Source organism: Gavialis gangeticus, unplaced genomic scaffold (genome assembly GCF_001723915.1).
Source record: "Gavialis gangeticus isolate Ggan-Ray unplaced genomic scaffold, GavGan_comp1, whole genome shotgun sequence".
Classification (NCBI taxonomy): domain Eukaryota; kingdom Metazoa; phylum Chordata; order Crocodylia; family Gavialidae; genus Gavialis; species Gavialis gangeticus.
In genome coordinates this window covers 2,760,216-2,779,725 of record NW_017728973.1, presented here as the reverse complement: position 1 = coordinate 2,779,725, position 19,510 = coordinate 2,760,216, and the positions used below count along the sequence as shown (strand labels likewise).

General features: G+C 52.4%; 1 protein-coding gene and 1 long non-coding RNA gene across 4 annotated transcripts in view; one reads left to right on the top strand and one right to left on the bottom strand.

The window, feature by feature from the left end:
- The first annotated feature begins 1,895 nt into the window (after window positions 1-1,895).
- LOC109290022 lies at window positions 1,896-19,130 on the top strand. Its single transcript, XR_002095491.1, has 3 exons — window positions 1,896-1,906; window positions 18,166-18,176; window positions 18,391-19,130. It is a non-coding gene; the product is annotated as an uncharacterized LOC109290022 (long non-coding RNA).
- JUP (junction plakoglobin) overlaps window positions 8,305-19,510 on the bottom strand; it is a 66,292-nt gene continuing 55,086 nt past the window's right edge. For all 3 annotated transcript variants that reach the window (XM_019506369.1, XM_019506378.1, XM_019506385.1), the window contains exons 7-15: window positions 19,138-19,241; window positions 15,442-15,780; window positions 14,647-14,802; window positions 13,888-14,007; window positions 13,416-13,566; window positions 12,686-12,807; window positions 11,660-11,699; window positions 10,340-10,509; window positions 8,305-9,251 (exon numbers count right to left, since the gene is read on the bottom strand). In XM_019506369.1, the coding sequence (XP_019361914.1) occupies window positions 10,364-10,509; window positions 11,660-11,699; window positions 12,686-12,807; window positions 13,416-13,566; window positions 13,888-14,007; window positions 14,647-14,802; window positions 15,442-15,780; window positions 19,138-19,241 (1,178 nt within the window). In that variant the 3' untranslated portion in view covers window positions 8,305-9,251; window positions 10,340-10,363. The remainder of the gene's footprint in view (window positions 9,252-10,339; window positions 10,510-11,659; window positions 11,700-12,685; window positions 12,808-13,415; window positions 13,567-13,887; window positions 14,008-14,646; window positions 14,803-15,441; window positions 15,781-19,137; window positions 19,242-19,510) is intronic.

Here is a 19,510-nt window from a genome sequence, read left to right as displayed (position 1 = left end):
GAACCAGCTTCCATGTGAGGTGGTGCAGGCTCCCACCCTGGGGGTTTAAGAGGAGGTTGGATGACCACCTTACTGGGGTCGTTTGACCCCAGTGCTCTTCCTGCCATGGCAGAGGGTCGGACTAGATGATCTGCTCAGGTCCCTTCCAACCCTAGAAACTATGAAACTATGCCTGTGGCAACCTCCACCCTGGGATAAGGCTCCAGCGCTGTGCCAGGCAGCCTGGCCACAGCCCAATCTGGGCAGCATCTCCCAGCCGGCCCAGCCATGCAAGCAGAGGCACTAGCTCCAGTGCCACCGGCCTGGCCACACAGAGCTCCCCACTGCACTTAAAGGGCTCCCCTGCTCCCTTCCCACACTAGAGGGGCAGGTATCTGCCCCCCACCCTCCTACCCTGCAGCAGGCCTGGCACCCAGACAGTTTCCCCCAGTGCCAGCAGGCAGCACCCCACACCCACACCTCAACCCCTGGATAGTCCCCAAGCCCTGGCCCTTGATCCCCCGCCCCTGATAGACTTACCTGTGTCCACTGCTAGGGAAGCTCCTATGACCCTGTCTGGCTGCATGCCAGCCACATGTGTGTATGGGTGCAGACACACACGCGTGCCCGCTGCCTCCAATCACCCTCCCCCTGCTCCCACCAGCACAGGAGAGCAAAATCCCAGACATTGGTTCATATTTAAAAAAAAACTGCCCAGACGGAGATCTGAAGGTCCAAAAAGAGAACGTGTTCAGGAAAACCCACATGTATGGTAACCCTACCCCGGGCCACTTTTTCTGCCCAGCTTTCTACCCTATGCCTCAACCTCCTATAACTGGAAATCACTTCTGCTGAGCAAAGCTGCCATGTTTAGGTCCAGGACCAGGTGGCAGGGTGGGAGATGGCTCTGGTTACTGTCAGGACACAGGATCTGGGATGGGGGGTTGTTGGGATGCTTAGTCCCTTGCACCACTTACTATACAGGAGCTGAGCTTCAAGAAAGAAAACAGCACTTGATGCTATAATCTCCCAGGGTAGCTGGCCTACAAGGCGCCTGGTCCTTTGTTTGCGGGGGAGGCAGATGCACCACTGGCAAGCCCCAGGCCAAACAAACTTACTGGAAGGAGCTGTTTTGCATCCCCTCTTGCTAACATCCCTACTTAACCCTGGGCACAAACAGCATCTCTTCCCCAAGCAAGATGGCTACCCACACCAAGATGGGCCACCTCCCCAAGGGGCTCAGGCCCATTGCTCAGCTTCTTAAATCCCTCGACAGCTGCCTGCTTGCTTTGAGGTCACCAATTTCCCTCCCCTCCTCCCCAGAGCCACAGGGGATATGCTCTGGCCTCCTTGTCAGGCCACGTGTGGATACCAAAGCTAGGAACTCTCCTCTTACCAGCAGCTGTCTCACGTGGTGCCCTAGCAAGAGGGGACCTTTTTGGCCCCTACTGCATCCTTGTTCCCCCAGCACTACAGGAAAGGAGCCCTCAGCTGTACAGAAATAAGAGGACAAGTGACACTGGAGAAGCTGAACAGGATGTGGAAACTGAGGCCAGGGAGAGGTTGCTGCAAGAACAGCCACCCTGCCCCTGACCAACTGCGCTAAATGCCAGAAGCCCACTTTTCCCCTTGGCAGGCTGCTGCCAGCTCACCCATGTGGCCAGGGCTGCAGCCCATGGTTTGCTGCACGTAAGTGCAATGCAGCTGATTACGTACCGAGAGACACGGAGCATAGCTAACAGGAAGCACAGCTTTGCAATGACTTCCTAAGAGCAGGGATGAGAGGAGCCCATGATACAGGGAACACATTACAGAGTAGGCAGTCCTGATCCTCTTGGGTAAATGGGGCCTGGGGTGCTCAGGTTGCTCTGCCCCCTGAGACATTGCCAATCCACATCTCCCCCAGGGCAGTTCCAAGTGGGCTGGGGTAATCATAGGAGGTGCTTGATGCCAGACCCAAGACTCTGCCTGTCACCTAAGCAGCTTCTCCTTCCCACAGCAGTTGAAGATTGGAGAGTATTCACAGCAAATGCCTCAGGGCATAGCCATAGACTACACCTGAAGGAAGAGATGGGGCACCTAGCCACACGTACCATGAAAGAAAGGCTCAGTGTCTACATGTCTCAAGAAAATCTCAATATTTAATAGGGAGGAGATATTGAATGGGATTTCCAGGGGTCTCTCCTGAGTCTGGTACTATTTAACAATAACCATTAAGGATTTGGACAATAGGATTCAGCGCAGTTAGCAAGTTTGCGGATAATGCCAAGCTGGGTGGAATTGCAGACATTCTGGATGGTAGGGCTAGGATCCAGAATGATCCACACTCTAGAAATGGTCTGCAATCAAGCAGATGAAATCCAACAATATCAGGTGTGGAGTCCTGCACTTGTGACGGAATAATTGCATGTGCAATACAGACTGGAGAATGACTGAGTACACTGCAGCACTGCAGAGAAGGACCTGGGGATTATAGTGGACCAAATGTTGAATATGAGCTAACAGTGTGATCTTGTTGCAAAAAAAGCCAAGAGGATATTGGGCTGTATTAACACATGTCTCTTGCAAATCAAGGACAGTGATTCTGCTGCTGTATTCAGCACTAGGGATGCCAGTATTGTGCCCAGTTTTGGGCCCCACACTTCAAGAAAAATGTGACTAGATTGCAAATAGTTCAGCAGAGAACAGCAAAAAAAAGATGGGCCAGGGAAGCGTGACTTAAAAGGGAAGGCGAAAGACTAGGATTATCTGGGCTGAAGAAGAGAAGACTGAGAGGAGATTAGATAACAGTCTTCAAATACCTGAAGGGTGATTATAAAAAAGGTGGAGGTAGCCTTTTATTGTGGCTCTAAGGAAGAAGCCTAGGAGCAATGGCCTCAAGCTGAACCAAATGAAATTTGGGTTGGAAGTTGGATAGAGCTTTCTGACTACAAAAGGTGGTCAAGCACTGAAACAGGCTACGTGGAGAGACCATGAAATCTCCATCTCCAGACATTTTCAAGAGCAGGTTAGACAGATGCTTGGCTGAGATGGTTTAGCCTTAAGCAGGGGGCTGGAGTAGATGACCTCAAGTTTGACTTTCCTATGAACCTGCTTCAAGAGTCCATCCCAGAGCACACCACCTCCATGAGAACAATGCTTGCCAAAACCACTGTTCCCCTCCAAGATTCAGGGCTCAGCAGTGTAGGTGGGACTGATCTGTACCACAGGGAAGAACAGACAAGGAAGTCTGAGTCTTCTTGAAGTCACTTCCCTAGGCTACAGCTCTCAGAGCAAGAGACAGGGAAGCCCCTTCAGTGCAGTCATCCAGATGGGAGCTCAGAGCTTCAGTGGAAGAGTTAAACCAGAGGAACAACAAACAGAGGGCAGGGTAGATTTACACCTTAACCGAAGTGTGTGCGCATCTGTGTCCCAGACAGGCCTCATCAGCCATCTTTGGACACACAGAAGACAATAATCCCCTACTGCGAGGGATTGCTGAAGGTGCGCATGTGCGCGCGCACATACACACACACACACACGTGTGCTTTCATTGGATGAAGGTCACTTCATCACATGCTGTAAAAGGATATGCACAAACCAGCATAGAAGGAGAGAAAATTGGATAAGCGGGACAGTACCAGCTTGGGCACACAGCACTCCAGCCCCTGGAAGCTGGTCTTGTATTCCCTGCTCTCACCCAAAATCTAAGTAACTTGTCAGAAGCCAGGACCAGGACCAAAACTCAGGCACCACACACCCAAGGCCTCTGCTTAACCAGCAGGTCCCTGCCTCTCCCCTGGCTTCAGCTAGACCGCAGAATCCCACCGCCAGCTTCAAGGAACCAGCCCCCTCCTTACAAAGCCACAGCTCCCCATCTCCCCTTCCAGCACAGCAGTGCCCCATACCCAGTGCCTTTGTTTGACAGCAAAGGGAAATCAATTAGTCAGGTAAAGGGAACTTGCCAGGCTCAAGCGGGTTTGATGTTGACAGCAAGGAGGGGGAGAGGGGAGGGAGATGGCTGGGACTTTGTTCCCCATTCCCTTTGATCATGGCTCCCACCCCATGTCGCCAGCAGATGTGCTGTGCTGATTAGCATCTTGCCGGCAGCAGCATGAAACAGGCTTTGCTACAGCAAAGAAAGGACAAGGAGATGGTGAAGAGTGGAGAGCAAGAGAAAGGAGTTAAAATGAGGCTGAAATGCAGCAAACAGGCCCCATCCGCAGGCTCATCACCACCAGATCCTGGGAACAAAATCTAGAGCCGTGCGGATGGAGCTCAGACAGCACCTGGAGCAGGCACTGCTGTCATGGCCTGTTGCCACCTCTCCTCCTCTCTCCAAATTGTTCTCATGGCTGAAAGGAGCTGGTGCAGCCTCCCTTTAAGGACAGTGTTACCTCATGGAGAGGACTGAAGAGGAGGTCCAGAGTCCAAACCAGGAGCAGCTGCCTCAACGCAGGTCTTATTCCATGTCACAGAAGGATGCTCAGCGAGTACCCAGAGATGGTGGTCTGGCCACAGGGACTGGACCAGGAGAAAGCAGGGAACTCTGGGACTCAGTACAGGGGAGCCACAGGCTAGATGAGCCTTTCAGCACCTGTGTTTGTAATTAAATCAGCCCATTTATTAAAGAGAGCTAGATAGTCCAGGATAATTGAAGACAGTGCAGAGCTAGGGCTGACACTAGAAAAGTGGAGTCCGGTGCTCATTTGATGTGCCCCACGTTCCTGGTCTCTGCAGCCAAGGCTAGCATGACAGCCCTGCAAGTCCAGGGACAGGGCTCAGGGAAGATCCAGGGTAGATTGGCTTATGCAGATGCTGCACAGAGAAGCTTACCATGCAGGGAGGAGAGAACAGTGGCCCTGCAGCATTTTCTTACACTGGTTTAGACAGGAGGAATCACACAGAGAAGGAAGCTGGGATCCAATTGGGAGAGCTCAGCCCCACCAGGTGCTTAGGACCTAGCGAGCATCTGCCAGGCTCTTGGCCACCCATCACACCCTTCATGAGGAACTCCCACTGGTGAGCAAGTCCAGCTGCCAAAAGGGCCTCTGCCTGCAGCCGGGCCTCACCTACCCCAAACAGCCTTTGCACAGTTCTCCTGCTGGGCTGCTCCAACAGTATCGCCAACTGGAGAACTGAAAAATGTCTTAGCTGCAGCTTGGTGAGTCACAATCCCAGAGCCAGCATGCAGGTCAGAACAGATGCTAGGGCCCAAGAGGCTGCAGACTACTGTCCACAGCCTATGGGGCTGCTTTCCAAGGAGCCTGGAAAGAACTGTACATCCTAGAGAGGCCTGCAACCCCATCAGCTCATCGTCCCTCCAAGGGCTCATTATGGTGGTTCCACCAGACATCAGAGCAGCAAAGACATTGAATCATCTCTCACCCTTCCACGCTGTGGATCATCTTCTACCACAATGCTCGACTACCACGGTAGCTGTGGCATGTAAAGCAGGGCTGCCAATTAGGGGACACCAAAGTGAGAACCATGCTCTGATCACTGGTTGCAAGCAAGAGCCTCAACACAAAAAGATTATACTATTTTTTGCAGCTGATTGACCCTGGACAGACGGCTGCTGAATTTGAGCTCTCAGCATTCAGAGAGACACTTGCTGCAGGAACCACAAGGTAAGAACACATGCCCTCATTGCACGACCCTTTTTTGACTCTACAACAGCTTTTAAAAGGAGAGGAGGATGCAAGTGTGAAACCTAGAGGTGGCAGGTACAGTACTTCTCTTCCGGGCAAGATGACTTGGTCGAAAGCAGATGAGGTTTCAAGTGGACATTGCCCCCTTGGGACACTTCCCCCTTCCCAGCCCCTCCTGCAGGTAGTACTCCCATGCCAGGGTGTCATGCTCTCAAGCCACCCTTCCACCAGCAGCTGGCACCAACACCCCGTCTGCAGGCTCAGCAAGGGATGGGCCATCAGCTTGGAGCCTACCGAGCACATGGGCAGCTCTTCTGGTTAGTAGGTATCTTCGTGCACAAGCCATTTCCAATCCAGCAGCAGGGTTCCACATCCAAGTGCCTGGGTTTGTTGTGTGCTGCACTGGCAGGGAATAGCTGTCAGCAAGAGTGCTGAGGATGGGAGCATTGCCCTCTTGCCATCTGTTCTTGCAATGACAGCCTCACTTTGCAACAAGGCAGCTAGCACGATCTGGAGTCAGTCATTTCTTAACCCAGCCTATTATAGCTCCTTCCAGCTTCCATTCTATTGACCAGTGCGGTTCACTCCAGAACTAAGCATGTTTATCCCCCAGAGCTCATTAAAGCAAACTCCAAAATGGCAGTGGAGATGAGATGCCAGCGATGTTGCCTAATTAACAAATGTTTTAATCACCAGGATTTTTACCTCCTAACTTTTTAATAGGTAGAAAAGGAACTTCTGATGGCACTGGCATGCTAATGACCCACCATTTGGAAACACAGCAGGCCCATAACCAGCTACGGGACTGCAGTGTAGACCGCCCCACCCAGCCAAAGGGCTGCAGACATCCCTGCTCACCTCAAGACTCCCCTGGTCTACGAGGCAGCCTGAAGCCCTGTCTGCTCACACCAAGCAGAAGCAGAGAAGAAAGATGCCAGGCAGTCAAGACAACCCTTAAACTGCCAAATGCAGATCTGTGTTAAGTTCCCTGCTGCATGGTATCTTACTGCATGAATGTCATTATTGAAGGACCTTGGGCTGAGCTGTCCAGAGCATGAATGCCTCCTATTATCCAGCCCATTCTTCATTTCCAGACATACAGAGAAATCTGGAGGGTGCTGGAGAAGAACAGCAAGGTTGCCTTGCTACAGGTAACCCTAAGCCCCTTCCCATTTAAGGGAGGTGAATTGGGTCAACCTCAGCACCTGCCAGGCACACGTGAGCCACTGACTCTGCCACAAAGATGCAGAGTGACAGGCTGCAGAGAGCAGCCTCCACAGACTTTCTCCTCAGGCAGGGCTGTGGCCATGTAGTGGGGAGACGCGGAGTACCGCCTGGCTACATCTCCCTCAATATGGCCAGCAGGCACTTGGTTACCTACATCTCAGTTGTATTATTCCAGTACAGCCTCACTCACTGCAACTCAGGGCAGGGACAGCCATGTCAGATGGAAATATTCCCTCCTCTCCCTTCAAATTCCAGGCCAGGACATCCAAGCTCAATTCTTGATTCAAGCACAATTTTTTGGGTGACCTTGGGCAAATTACTGAACCTGCCCTGAAGCCTCAGGTTCCCCCTCTAAGAAGTGGGGCAATACTCTCATCGCTTTCCCCAACATATTCATACACAGCCCTCCCATGGGGAGTTGGGAGGGTAAAAAGCACTCATTGTACTGGTACTGTGGCAATGGAATAAAATAAGTACTCAGACAGTCAGTATCTGACTTAAGTTGGGCTCCTGAGTTATAAGCCAGGCCATTACCCCCACATCCCACCACACATTGGTGAGGCTGCTTGTCCCAAGACTGGATGAAGTGGGGATAGCCAAAAGCACAGTTAACCCCTAACCTCATAAGCCAGTGATTACAAAAACAGGGCTTGGCTGCTAAACCTGCAGGGAGAGAAACAGAAGAGACTTATTTCTGCCCTTCCTGTGCTGGTGCTGGCACGTAGGACAATGATACTGATGCTGTGAACCTCTCGCCCAAACCTAGCATTCAAAGCAAAGTCTAGACTCTAGCACAAACAGCTGTTCCTCCCCCTCACCCACATCTCTGCACCATCCTAACAGGGGCTTTAATCAGTTCTGCCCACCTAGCCCCCTGACCACTACTCCACCACCTAAATCAGCTTATTGGTTTCTTCCCCTCAAACGTGTGGAGCGGCGAGTCACCAAGTGAAGCAATGCTGAGACCGCAAGGTCAGAGTGTGGAAACCTTCTGCCCAACATCCCTCTCCAGTACTCAACCTGCCCCCCACCCTCCAGCCACATCATGTCTTACCCTAAATTAGCAGTTCCTCAGGGAAAGGACCTTGTTGTTCCATTTGTTGTCAAGTGTCCAGCAAAAGTTTTGGAAGTCATATGAAACAAGTCCCTGGACAAAGTGGGCAGCAGAAATCCAGCCACACTAAAGTACCAATGCCCCCTCAGGTACCCTGGCCCCATGAGGAAGACTGCTTCCATTCTCTGAGTTTGAGACTGAGATGCAGATGGTCACATCAGGTCATTCTGCCACAAACCCACTCGTAGGGGAAGCAGCAAAGCCCTCCCCAGCTGGAAGGCAAATCAGCCTCTTGAACCTTTGGCTGGAAAGGAAAATGCACTTATTTTAAACCCCCTGACTAAAATCCTATTTCCAAATAACCTCTGCTGACCCCAGATACAGACATGAATAGAAGCAGCAGCTCACAGTAGCGCGGGCATGGGAATGGGTTATTTTATTCTTTGCTTTGGTCTATACAAAAAAAACTTACAGAAATAATAAAATCCTCCATTCCTGAACCACATGCCAAGAAATGTCTGTCCCTTTCCAGTTGAAGCATTAAACCATCAGCTCTAGAGTCACTTTTAGAAAAATGCATGGTGGGGGGAGGGAGATGAAGGGAAAGGAGGGGGCACGCCACTCACCAGGAAGAAAGGAAGGAGGTTAAGATGTGCAATAGCTGATCAGTACAAGGACACAGTTCCTAACAGCTGGAGTCAGCTCCTCTATTGTAAGGACAGTTACATTGAATTTCTGCTCACCAATGTCTGATTGGAAAAAGATGAAGCAGTAGACACGCCCCAATGGATAGAACAAAGAATCCAGGGGTACAGAATATGGCACCATTTGTTTTCAGCAAACTCAGCAGATGAGCTATGGTTAATGTAAAGTTTGTAGAAAACAAAAGGCTTGGGTTCTTCTTCCAAAAATGTGAAGATTTCTTTTTAAAAACACTTAACACAGAAAACAAAAAAGCAGGAATTTGGGGAGGGGGAGGGAAGAAAAAGAAAAGCACAATCTTAAATGAATCAGATGGCAAGAGCCATTTGCACCATATTAAAAATAAAAAAACAAAACAAGAGAAATATATATTTATAGAAAAGACTATTATGCCAATGAGAGTTGGATAACAATGCAAGGTTTGGGTGTTTTAAAGCTTCAGAAACAGTATCTCGGATTGGCTGGATGCTGGCAGTAGGGTGTTTGAAGCAGTCCCAGGAGGGAAGGGCCTTTTCCACAGCCCCACAGCGGAAAAAAATCTAAAAAATAAAACCTCTTGTGGGAATGGAAAAGTTTGTCATCTCAGGCACTTCTGTCTCCCAAGTCCTTCTTGTGTATGCTCAGCTCTGGGACCACCCTCTTCTGTACAGAGAAAACACCTGCAGTGGAACAGGAGGGGAAGAGAGCACAGAGAGTCAGAGCAGGGAATTCAGAGGGAGCCTGGGGGGAGGGGGCAGGAAGCGGTCACAGGCAGTTGGCAACATATCTCCAGACTGGGAAACAGTTTTTTCAGGAAGCAGGAAAATCCCAGGCACTTGGTTCATTCATTGTCCTTCACCCATTCCTCTTCTCTAGTGATACTGGAAAGAAAAATCCTGTCCCATGCCCGGGTGCTGACTGAGAACAGCCCAGTGACCTGCTCCACACCTTGTTACTACATTCTAGCATATGCTATGGGAAGTAGTTTCCGGTGGATTTACCAGCCTGGCAGCAGCCTGGACACCAGCTCCCATGTCACTGCTTCCTCATTATGAATGAGGAGGAAATAAAAAACAGCTCCCCACAGCCTGGAAGAGTGGATACTTTCACAGGGCAGAAAGCATTCAGTTACAGGTGCCTGGCTCTTGCAGTTAGATGGAGCTGGGTCATCAGGGTACTGTGGTGGTCTCAAGAACTGTCTTTTGCTCTTGGGTGCAAATCATTGAGCTACAGAATCCCAGCACCCTGTTCTTCGAATAAACCTGAAGCTGTAACGGGGGCTCCAGACTCTACTAGGTGAATCCTTCATTGTCTGGGGATCCACTGAGTTCTAGCAGCCCCTGCCAGGCCACCTTTTGACCCGACCTCTTGCCTGGCAACGGCATGTGTTGGGGGGGGGGGACCCCAGGCCTGTGAACTGTCACCATGAACTTTAAAACACCATGTGCTTTAATGGCTGCATCACCAAAGGACAAAACCCCAGGTGGGCCAACAGGCAGATACTGCCCATAAGGAAAGAAAGTGCTGACCGGGGAAGTGTACACCATACAAGAGCTAACACCTCCCATGTCATGCACTACACAACACAGGAGATGGCCACTCTTCAGGCCTTCTTCTTCTGTCTCCATAAGGGAGCAGAGAGGCCTCTGGCTTTCCCTGTACTCTGCAAATCAGCTCTGCTACACACAATAGGCAGCGCCACCCTTGCTGCCCAGTAAGGCATGTGTGTGCACTCCCACTTCCCCAAGCTAAGCCACAGTGCCCCTACCTTGTTCAGTGCCTGAGAAGCCAGTTAGGCAAGCATGTGGTCAGCAAAGGGTGCTCGGACCCCATCACTGTAGGCATCCATGGGGTAATCTCCATCCATCTCCATGTGCATGTCAATGGGGTCCAGGGGAATGTCATTTGAATACATGGGGCGATACCCAGGCTCCAGATCTACATTGGGAAGGGGAAAAGCACCTATTAACTCATAGCCAGACACCCACCAGCAGGCCAGACAGCACCACCACTCCTCCCACAGCAAACAGTGCATACTTTGCAGCCTTCTAGTTCCCAGGGCCCATTTGAACTGCCAGACTGAATTAGATTGGGGGACATCTAGTTATCTGGCAATACCCAGCACTCAGTGTTACAAAACGTACCTAATAGCATCAGCCTGTCCTATGGGACCCTGTCTGAGGTTGACTCTACCCTGGAAGCAGGAGCAATATAAACCCTCATGAGTGATCATAAAAATCACTGGGTTGTAAGGGAACAAGGGCCATCTACTCCAACCCCCTACATGAAGGCAGGACACAGTACTCCTGATTCACCCTAGATGCATGCTTATCCAGCATCAGCATCTTGAAAGCCTCTAAGGAAGGAGATTCCATGAGCTCCCTGGACAGCTCATTAGTATCGCCCCACTGCTCTTACAGATCTAATCTCAATCTGCTTTGTTGCCATTTAAACCCACTGCCCTGCATCTTGCCCACTGTGGCAAGGGAGGACAGCTGCTCTCGCTCTTCTCTATGGAAACCTTTTTGGAGAATAGGGGATGTCTCCTCGCTTGAGCTGGGAGAACAGCAAAGGTTCCAAAGCAGCTTCATGTGTGGGCAGCAGTGCGAGTGCACTCTCCTGCAGTTCTGGAAAGAGCTCTGAGGGTTGAGCTAGCCATGCTCCAAATGTAAGCAGATGGTAAGAGCAGACGTGAACACGGCTGGGGCTCAGGAAGGGAAGAGTCGAGCCAGCCTACAGAAAGGCACTCAGTGAGTCACCTGGTGCCCGGGCTTATTTTTAGCACAGCGTGCTTCTTCTGCCTGTCCCCAAATGGCCCCAGATGCTAAAGGCTGGTGGACTAGACATGTACGCATGTGCACACACACACACAAGTTACTGAAGAACTTCAGTCCTAGCATCCCAGACCTGAAGGGATGTCATGCTGGGGGTCTGGGTGGCAGAGGGCTAATGTTCCCTCACCACGCCCCGCCCCCACCAGTAGAATGGCCCCAAATGACCCTCAAGTCAAATGCATCATTGGAAAACCAAAGAGACCAGGAGATACAGGGCCTGACTGCAATGATCTGGGCATTTGCATTGTACTTACCATCTGTGTAGGGCTCATTGATTTGGATCATGCTCTGGGCCTAGGGAGAAGGAAAACAACAGGGTCTGAGGGAGTATGCACACATATACAAAAGCTGCCCAGACAGTGCCTGAAATGCGCTTGAGCCAAGGATTGGCTATGCCTGCAGCCAAGGCCACAGGACAGTGTACTGGAGGGCAGCCAAGGCTCCCATCAGGCCACATCACTAATTTAGAGAACAGAGTTCTGCAGCCTCTTGGCCAGGCCAAAGCCAAGAGGTGGTTTATGGGGGAACCCCAGATCGAACAAAGGAAGGGGGGAGGGTGAGCCAATGCAAGATACCTGAAGTCACAGGAACCCCCAATTCTCCCCCCCACCCCATTAAGCTCCCTTCACCCACTGTTCCAAGTGTGAGGACCACACATCGCCCTGAGATCTCAAGGTTGAAGCAGGAGCATGTTGGATCCATTCTTAAGCTGAGCTTTTATGTCCCAGGCCTGATCTCCAATACAAGCATTAAAACCTCTTTTATTAGATGGTCTTGCATCTAGAAACAGAAAACAACCCCCACCCTTTCTCGTCTCCCCCCAGAATGCAGCACATGGTTATGAAAGCAGAGGCTAACAGAGTGTTGTTCCTGTTTTGTCCAAACCCAATTTCTCCCTCAGACACATTTTGGCAAGAAGCCTCTTTATTAGCTGTGGGGGTGAGGTGGGGATCTGTTCTCTCAAAGCCCTTGATGAGTAGAGGATCTGCAGAGGTATTCAAGAGGATGACAGAAACACAACTTACTGACTCAGCTCCCCCGCATAAGCCCCCTTCATGGTGGAGGCAGGAGCCTTCTGAAGGACCTTAGCCCCTCAACAGGGCAGAGCTCAGCTCCAGATAGGAGCCCTTGTGTCACCACTTGGGGCCATGAGCTGGCCCAGAGGGGGCCCTGGACTGCTCTGGAAGGAGGAGAGAGCTCCCAGGGACAGCGTGCCACCCCATCCCACCCACAGACTGCCCTGAGCCAGCGGCCAGTCCCTGGAGTTGCTGGGCACTTACTGCTTCCCAGGCAGCAGGGTCATGCTTGAAGAGTGAGTTGGTGAGTTCGACAGAGACACGCTTCCTGTAGTCAGGGTTCTTGTCCTCGGAGATGCGGAACAGCACAGCTGCCGCGTAGGTGGCTGGAGGTGGAGGAAGAAGAGAGAGAAGGGAGAACATTGAAAAGAGGAAGCCTCTGAATGCCAGAAAATGGTACAGGGAGACTCGCTCCCCTCTCTGCAGATGGCCAAATCATTTCCACTCCAACAAGCTGTGCTGCATTTAATTACCTTGCACATTACTGTGGGACTGTCACAACCAATCTGCCCAAACACTCCTGAAAGCCCTGAAGACAAAGCGGCCCTGGTGTGCCGGCACCACGTCTCCAAGACGTGGCTACAGGCTGCCATTCTTTTGTAAGTGCCCCTCTATGTCAGAACTGGAGCCCAGCTAAAAGCAGGGCTTCAGGGAAATGATGGGGTGATGAAGGGACCCTGCATACTGGGGACACTCCTAACCAGCCAGCTGGCTTGGGGTACCATCAAGGCAACCCTATTTCTCCAGGGAGGGTATAATACTACAGCACTTGCTGTGGCCTGGCAGGAGGACACAGCTGACCCTAAGGCAGGGACCTGACAGGCTGCAGGGTAGGAGGGGAAACAAGGAGAAGACAGAACCAAGCACAAGGCAACCTCAGGCAGCTTTGCTCCCACCCACCTGCAAGCCGGCAGACCCAACCAGCTAGGCTCACCTGTGCCTTCATTCCTGGAGTGCAGAAGCTCCATCAGAGGAGCTGAGGCTCCTTCGGCATCAATGGCATCAGCTGCTTCCTTATCCTGGGCCAGTTCGCACAGCACTCCAGCCGCAACACGCTGAATGTTCTCCACCGGGGAATAAAGGAGCTGTTGAGAGACATCAGGAGCAACGTGTAGCAACAGGAGCATCACACAAGAGCAACGGACTCTGAACTCCTGACCCCCCACACCACTTGCACCGGCAGCTGAGCAGATGCCCTTCTCTGACTTGCACTGTCCCATGCCCAGTAGTGCTGGAGCTGGCTGGCAAATCCTCTACATGCTAAGCAAATGCATGTGGACCCCACAAGACACGCATGCCATCAAGGAGCAGAGTGCTCTCCATGACTATGTCCTGGTCCTGCAGGAAGTTCCTCTTACTCCCACATCCCCATGCTGCCCTCCTGGTGGCCGGTTCCAGCCCCTGACCTGTACGAAGAGAGGAATCGTGTTGAGTCGGAAGATTTCCATGCGATTCATGGGGTCCCGGGCCAGGATGTGCAGGGCTCCTGTGCAGCCCTCCACTATCTCTTCCATCTTGACTCCATCCTGCAAAGGGGCAAGTAAGTGCTCAGTATCAAGAGATTCCACCCCTGCCCCACCGAGGACTCAGGGCAAATGGGGGGGGGGGGGGCTAATAACTCTCATCCCTGTAGCAGTGCTAATGAGATGAGTTTCTTCTTCCAGGGACTTCCCAGCAATGGGGATGGGCCATGCCACAGGGCTGACACTTGGAGAGTAGCTCTCACATGGAGTAGCTCTACAGGCCAGGCACAAACTTTACCCACAACCGCAGGGGAGGTCTCCTCATTGACTCATGGCAGGTATTTGTTTTTTGATGTTTCTCCCTTGCCAGACTGCACTGTTGGTTGTTTTAGAGCAGATATGGTAAGCTGAGTCACTATCAAGTCCTGCAAAGGCAGGACATGAAGGGAAGAGCAATCCCTCTAGGAACAAAGTACACCTAGGGCAGCCACAGCAGTAGGGACACCAAGTAGATGGATATCTAGCTGGCACCTAGGAGTCCAGGGCAGGCTGGCCAGCTTCACCCAGGAGGGGTCATTAAACAAGCTACAATGCAGGGCTAGCTGAGCTATGCCCCTAAGGAATGACACAAAGACCCTCCACCCAGCATTTAGCTTCCCCCCTCCCCTGGCAACCCCCATGCCTCTCCAATGCTGTACTCACTGTGTATGGCTGCTGCGTGCCAGCTGCCACATGGCGCTGGGCATCTTGGTGAGCCTTCACTAGCAGCTGGACCAGGCGAGGGATCACAGCAGCTTCCTGCAGCGGGGCATGGTTCGCTGGGCACAGGGCCAGGTTGCGGATCAGCCCTATAGTAGCCTGCCAGGGAGGAGAAGGAAGGGGCCATTGGATGGGAGGCAGGTGGATGCAGCAGCTGCATGCTATCTGGCCTCGTCTGCTCATGAGAGCAGTCTGGCACAAGCCAGGGGGGTCGGACGGTTCATTTAACCTTCTGTCCACTTTGCAGGGGCCCTGGTGTTAGTGCCAGCCTCACATGCACCTGGTAGGAGTTCAGAGCCAGTAGCCACCCCAACACACAGCTCATCAGGGGGAGCAACTACCTGCCAGAATCCAGCTACATCCTTCCTAGGCAGAATACATTGCTAGTCCAGTCTTTTGTCAGCCTGCTGAATTGCCATGCAGGGATCCACCCCCTCCCTAGCTGACAGGAATGGGCAGGACATATATTGATTCAATGAGAATCGAGGGCAGCAACCACTTCCTCCCATTACCTGCACAGCACAGGCAAGGAAACAGCAGAGAGCCAGGCTGCCTTGTGCTCCAGGGATTGCCTCCGAACACAACTGAGGCAGTGTGGCAACAACAGAAGCTCATGTGCATTAAGCCAGTGCCCACCCTCCCATGTCAAGGTTCAAGAGGCATCATATCAAGCCCCACTAGCATCCAATGGCTTTGCACCCAGCCCCAGCATCCCCAGAGCCTCTCCTGCCATGCTACCTTGACCAGTGGCCACTGGTTAGGCTGGTTGAGCAGCTTGACGATTGCTGGGATGCCATAGTTGAGGCGCACAGAGTTCTGGGCCATCTCGGCCTCAGGGTGCCGGCTGGTGAGGTGCCGGAGGGCGCAGACGGCTGGCTCGGTGATATCCTCCTTGTCACCTGCTCTCAGGATGGTGTGGATCAGGGCCTCCACCCCATTGGACTGTGTGACCAGTGTCTTGTTCTTACTGTTGTTGCAGGTCAGGTTGGAGAGGGTGCCAGTGGCACAGGTCAGCACGTTCACATCATCAGAGCTCAGCTGGTTAACCAGGATCTTGAGGACTCCATCGAGACCCTCCTACAGGACCAGAGGTGAAGGGACAGGAGGGTTGAGTAGTCAGGATCTGTTCCCTTCCCCCTCCCACACGCTGACTGACCCAAGCTGTCACGGACACAACTGCCCTCTCCCAAAGCTGCAATTTGCCTCTCAAAATAGCCTCTGCTCCCTCCCTGAGGCTCTGACAGCTTCCCAAGGTCACATCTGAGCAGCTTGTCCATTGGCACAACTGAGCTGCCCTGCCTCTGAGGATTAGAGCTCCTTTCCTGCCCGGAAAGCCACTTCCCGCCCACAGCAAGTCTTGTGCCAGCCAGCACCACCCCTACCCTTCCATCTGTGCCTGCCTCACAGTCCACTAGGACTCAGCTCCCCTGGGACCTGCCCTTGCAACTCCCACATGGATCAGCACCAGTGCTTTGGGTGGGCAAATCCTGTAACGAGCTCCACGGGCTATGTAGTTGCTATATAGAAACTGGCAAGATGTACTCCAAGTAGGCTTCAGGATCCACATTTGCCAGGGAGCTTTGGGCAGAGGGGTTGCCAGTCTAGCGTGCCACAAGCAAGTTGCTGATCTCACCTGAAGCCAAAGGAGGTGGTTTCAGGGAGGCAGCAGTGCTGGCATTACAGCATTTGCTAAGCCACACCAGTGTCATGTCAGAGACAGATAAGGACTCTTCCACAGTCAAGTGCTTCCTAATGCCAACGTACAGCTAGAGCACAGCAGGGGGAGGGACTATGGGGCCCCTCCTACAAGCATATGCCAACATCCACAGTCCAACACCCTGATCATTTACAGAAGGGTGCCACCTCCACCAGGCTAAGGGCATCACTGCAGAGGTGACTGTGATACAGCAGTAGGGCCAACCTCTTTGGCAGATTTGCCAAAACTTAGCCCTGTACCCTCCTCAAATGTCACTCTGATCTCCTTCCCCTGCCCAATCTGCTCCTCTGCTTTCTGCCCTACCTGATCTGCTGCATACCACACACAAAGACTGCCTGTGCCATGTGTAAAACACATGTTGCAGGCTGGCCACCCTCTACTACAGCACACACACACACACCCTCCTCCTAAAGTGGGAAAGGCCTGTTATGGCACAAGGGAACGCAACATCCAGACCCCAGATCCAAGTCCCTCTGCTATGAGCCAGGCAGAAAAATCCCTTATCCCATCCTTGCACACTTGTCAGAAACGGGCATTGCCTGGATGTGGCCCAGGATCCTCCTCCAAGCACAACTGCTTCAGTAAAGAGAATGTGGAGCAACGTGCAGCAACCAGTAGCTCATGAAAGCCTCACACTGCTCTGGCTAACACCATTCATTGCCAGCCCAGGCAGCTTACCCAGGAGCCATGGAAATCAGCAGTCAGTACATGCAGCCCTTGTTCAGGGAACAGCATGCCCAGAGCCCCAGAGAAAGATCAAAGCCTGGGCTGGTGAGAATGTCTCCCCTGATGGCTGGTCCAAGAAGAGGATGGAACCACCACCCTGCCCTCACACTGCACCGCTTCCCCTCAACCCCTGCCTAACTTGGGAGCAGGACATGGTAGCTAGTGTCTGTATCCAGCCACACTGCATGAAAATCTGCCCATCTCAGCCCTCAGAGTCAAAATGACAGCGTGCCATTCAGCTGCTGACCTTTCCCTGGGAACTAAGCTCCCTTTGGAGCCCAGGACATTGCCACTCAGGTCTACAGCAGCCCAGACTGCAGCAAGCCCAGGAACTCGCACAATCTGACAGTCTGCAGCTGGCCCCTTCCCCATGCCAGAGGCTAATTATTGTTCTCAGGTCCCAAGCAGGGTTTCTAATTGCACTGGGAGCCTTGCTCATTGCTGTGTTTTTCAGAACAAGAATCCCATGCCTCTGGGCTCATATAACCATGAATATTTCTTTGGAGTGCTATTTGGACAGCATGAGTGACAGACGCTCCAGACATGCGTAGCTCTACAAAGGAGTTTAGTATCTCCGCCAGGTTCCTCCTGCTGGAAACATGTGAACAATACAATCCCCAGCTGTTCTGAGTGGGCTGAAAAGGCAGCACGCTCTCTGGATGATCTCAGGGTCATTGCAAACCAAGGGGATCAAGGGATTTAAGATTAACCAGAAGGTGCATGGAGCTTGAGGGGGGGAAGGAATTGTAAGAGGAAGTGTCCCGGGCCCAGTCAGAGAACGGGAAGGAGTTAAATCTGGAAATCTGGAGATAAAGCAGCATTCCACTACTTTCTGCTCAGCAGAGCCAGCCTACCAAATGGTTTCATTCGTTCATCTCGCCGGGGACCAAGTTAGATGCTTTCCAACACGATCCCAAATAGTTTCCGTGCTGCATCAGATACTAATCCATGTGGAGATGCGGCTGAGCACCACATGGGAAACAGATCAGGGAGCACTGGGAAGGGTGGGGGAGGAAGAGTGTGGTGGCAGGTCCTGAAGCAGAACTCCCAGTGCCAGTGCCCGCAGCTGGGGGAACACTCAGGGGCATCCTGCAGGGAGTTGTGGACACTGGCGTTTCCATCCCTGGTCCTGGCTAAAGATCCTCCCAATGCAGACTCCCACTCTGCTTCCATGGAAACCACTGCATCAGCATCATGAACAATAATCCCCTTGCTGGGGGGCGGGGGAGCGGGGGGGCGGTCAGAACAGTCTGGCACAAGCTCCTGTGAGTCACCAGCACCAGCTCTGGAACAAGAGGCCCTTCCCTAGGGTGCTGACAGGGCTGCTTCTGCTGCTGCCACAGCTCTGAACCCAGCAGCCCAGGGTGTGATGGGGCAAATGCACTAGCCATACAAGGAGGCAAGCACTGCTAAATCTGCCACAAGGGGGAGACTTTGCCCCCACCTCCATGGTACAGATGTCAGACAAACTCTGTATCTAGAGGGCAAGACTGCCATCCCTATGGCAATGACCCACCAGGATTTGCCCTGGAGGGCAACATCTCCACTGCCTCCTAGCAATCATGCCATTGACACCACAGCTAAGATGGGGAGCTGGCCCCAGGGATGGGGAGCTGGGCTGGGACACTACCCACCCCTGACCATAGATCTGTGTCCTTGTCTGCACAACACAACAGTGCCAGGCCAGGACACCCAAGCAAGAAGCAACCTGGCCACATTAGCATGGCACCCTGCCTGGGATAACTATACCTAGCTTTTCTGCATGGCTGTTAGTCTGGGCTAGCTGCCATGTTAATGGACTATCTTGATTTCAGTGAATGACCTAGCTCGAGCATCTTTGCCCAGCACTTCACTGGGCCATAAAGATCCATGCCAAATAGTCCAAGATCTGGTGCCTCCATGGAGCAATATGCACTCTCCATTTCTGTTCAGGAACGCTTTTCTGCAAGGGTGTTGGGGGTTTTCTAACTGTCCTAGTCCTGCAGTCTCACCTGCTTGGTGGCCACATCAGAGAGGTTCCTCAAGGTCCAGAGACAGTTCTGCACGAGCCTCGGGCTGGAGCTAGTCAGATGTTTCCCCAGAGCCTGCATACCACCTGCCAGAGAGGAACAAAAAACATATGGCCCATCCTTAAATATCCCAAACAGCCCTGGCTTCCCCCCACACAGCCCCAGATGCACAGTACTAGTGGTGTCTTCACGATGTGTCATACAGGTTGGATGCTTTCATACATTGCTGTGCCATATTAAAGAGTGACGCCAGAGCAGATAATGGGCAAAAAATATGATGAAGAGGGACAACCTTCATAGCAGGCCAACAGGGACCTGAGCACACACATTCTGCCCCTTCACCCTGTGCCAGAAA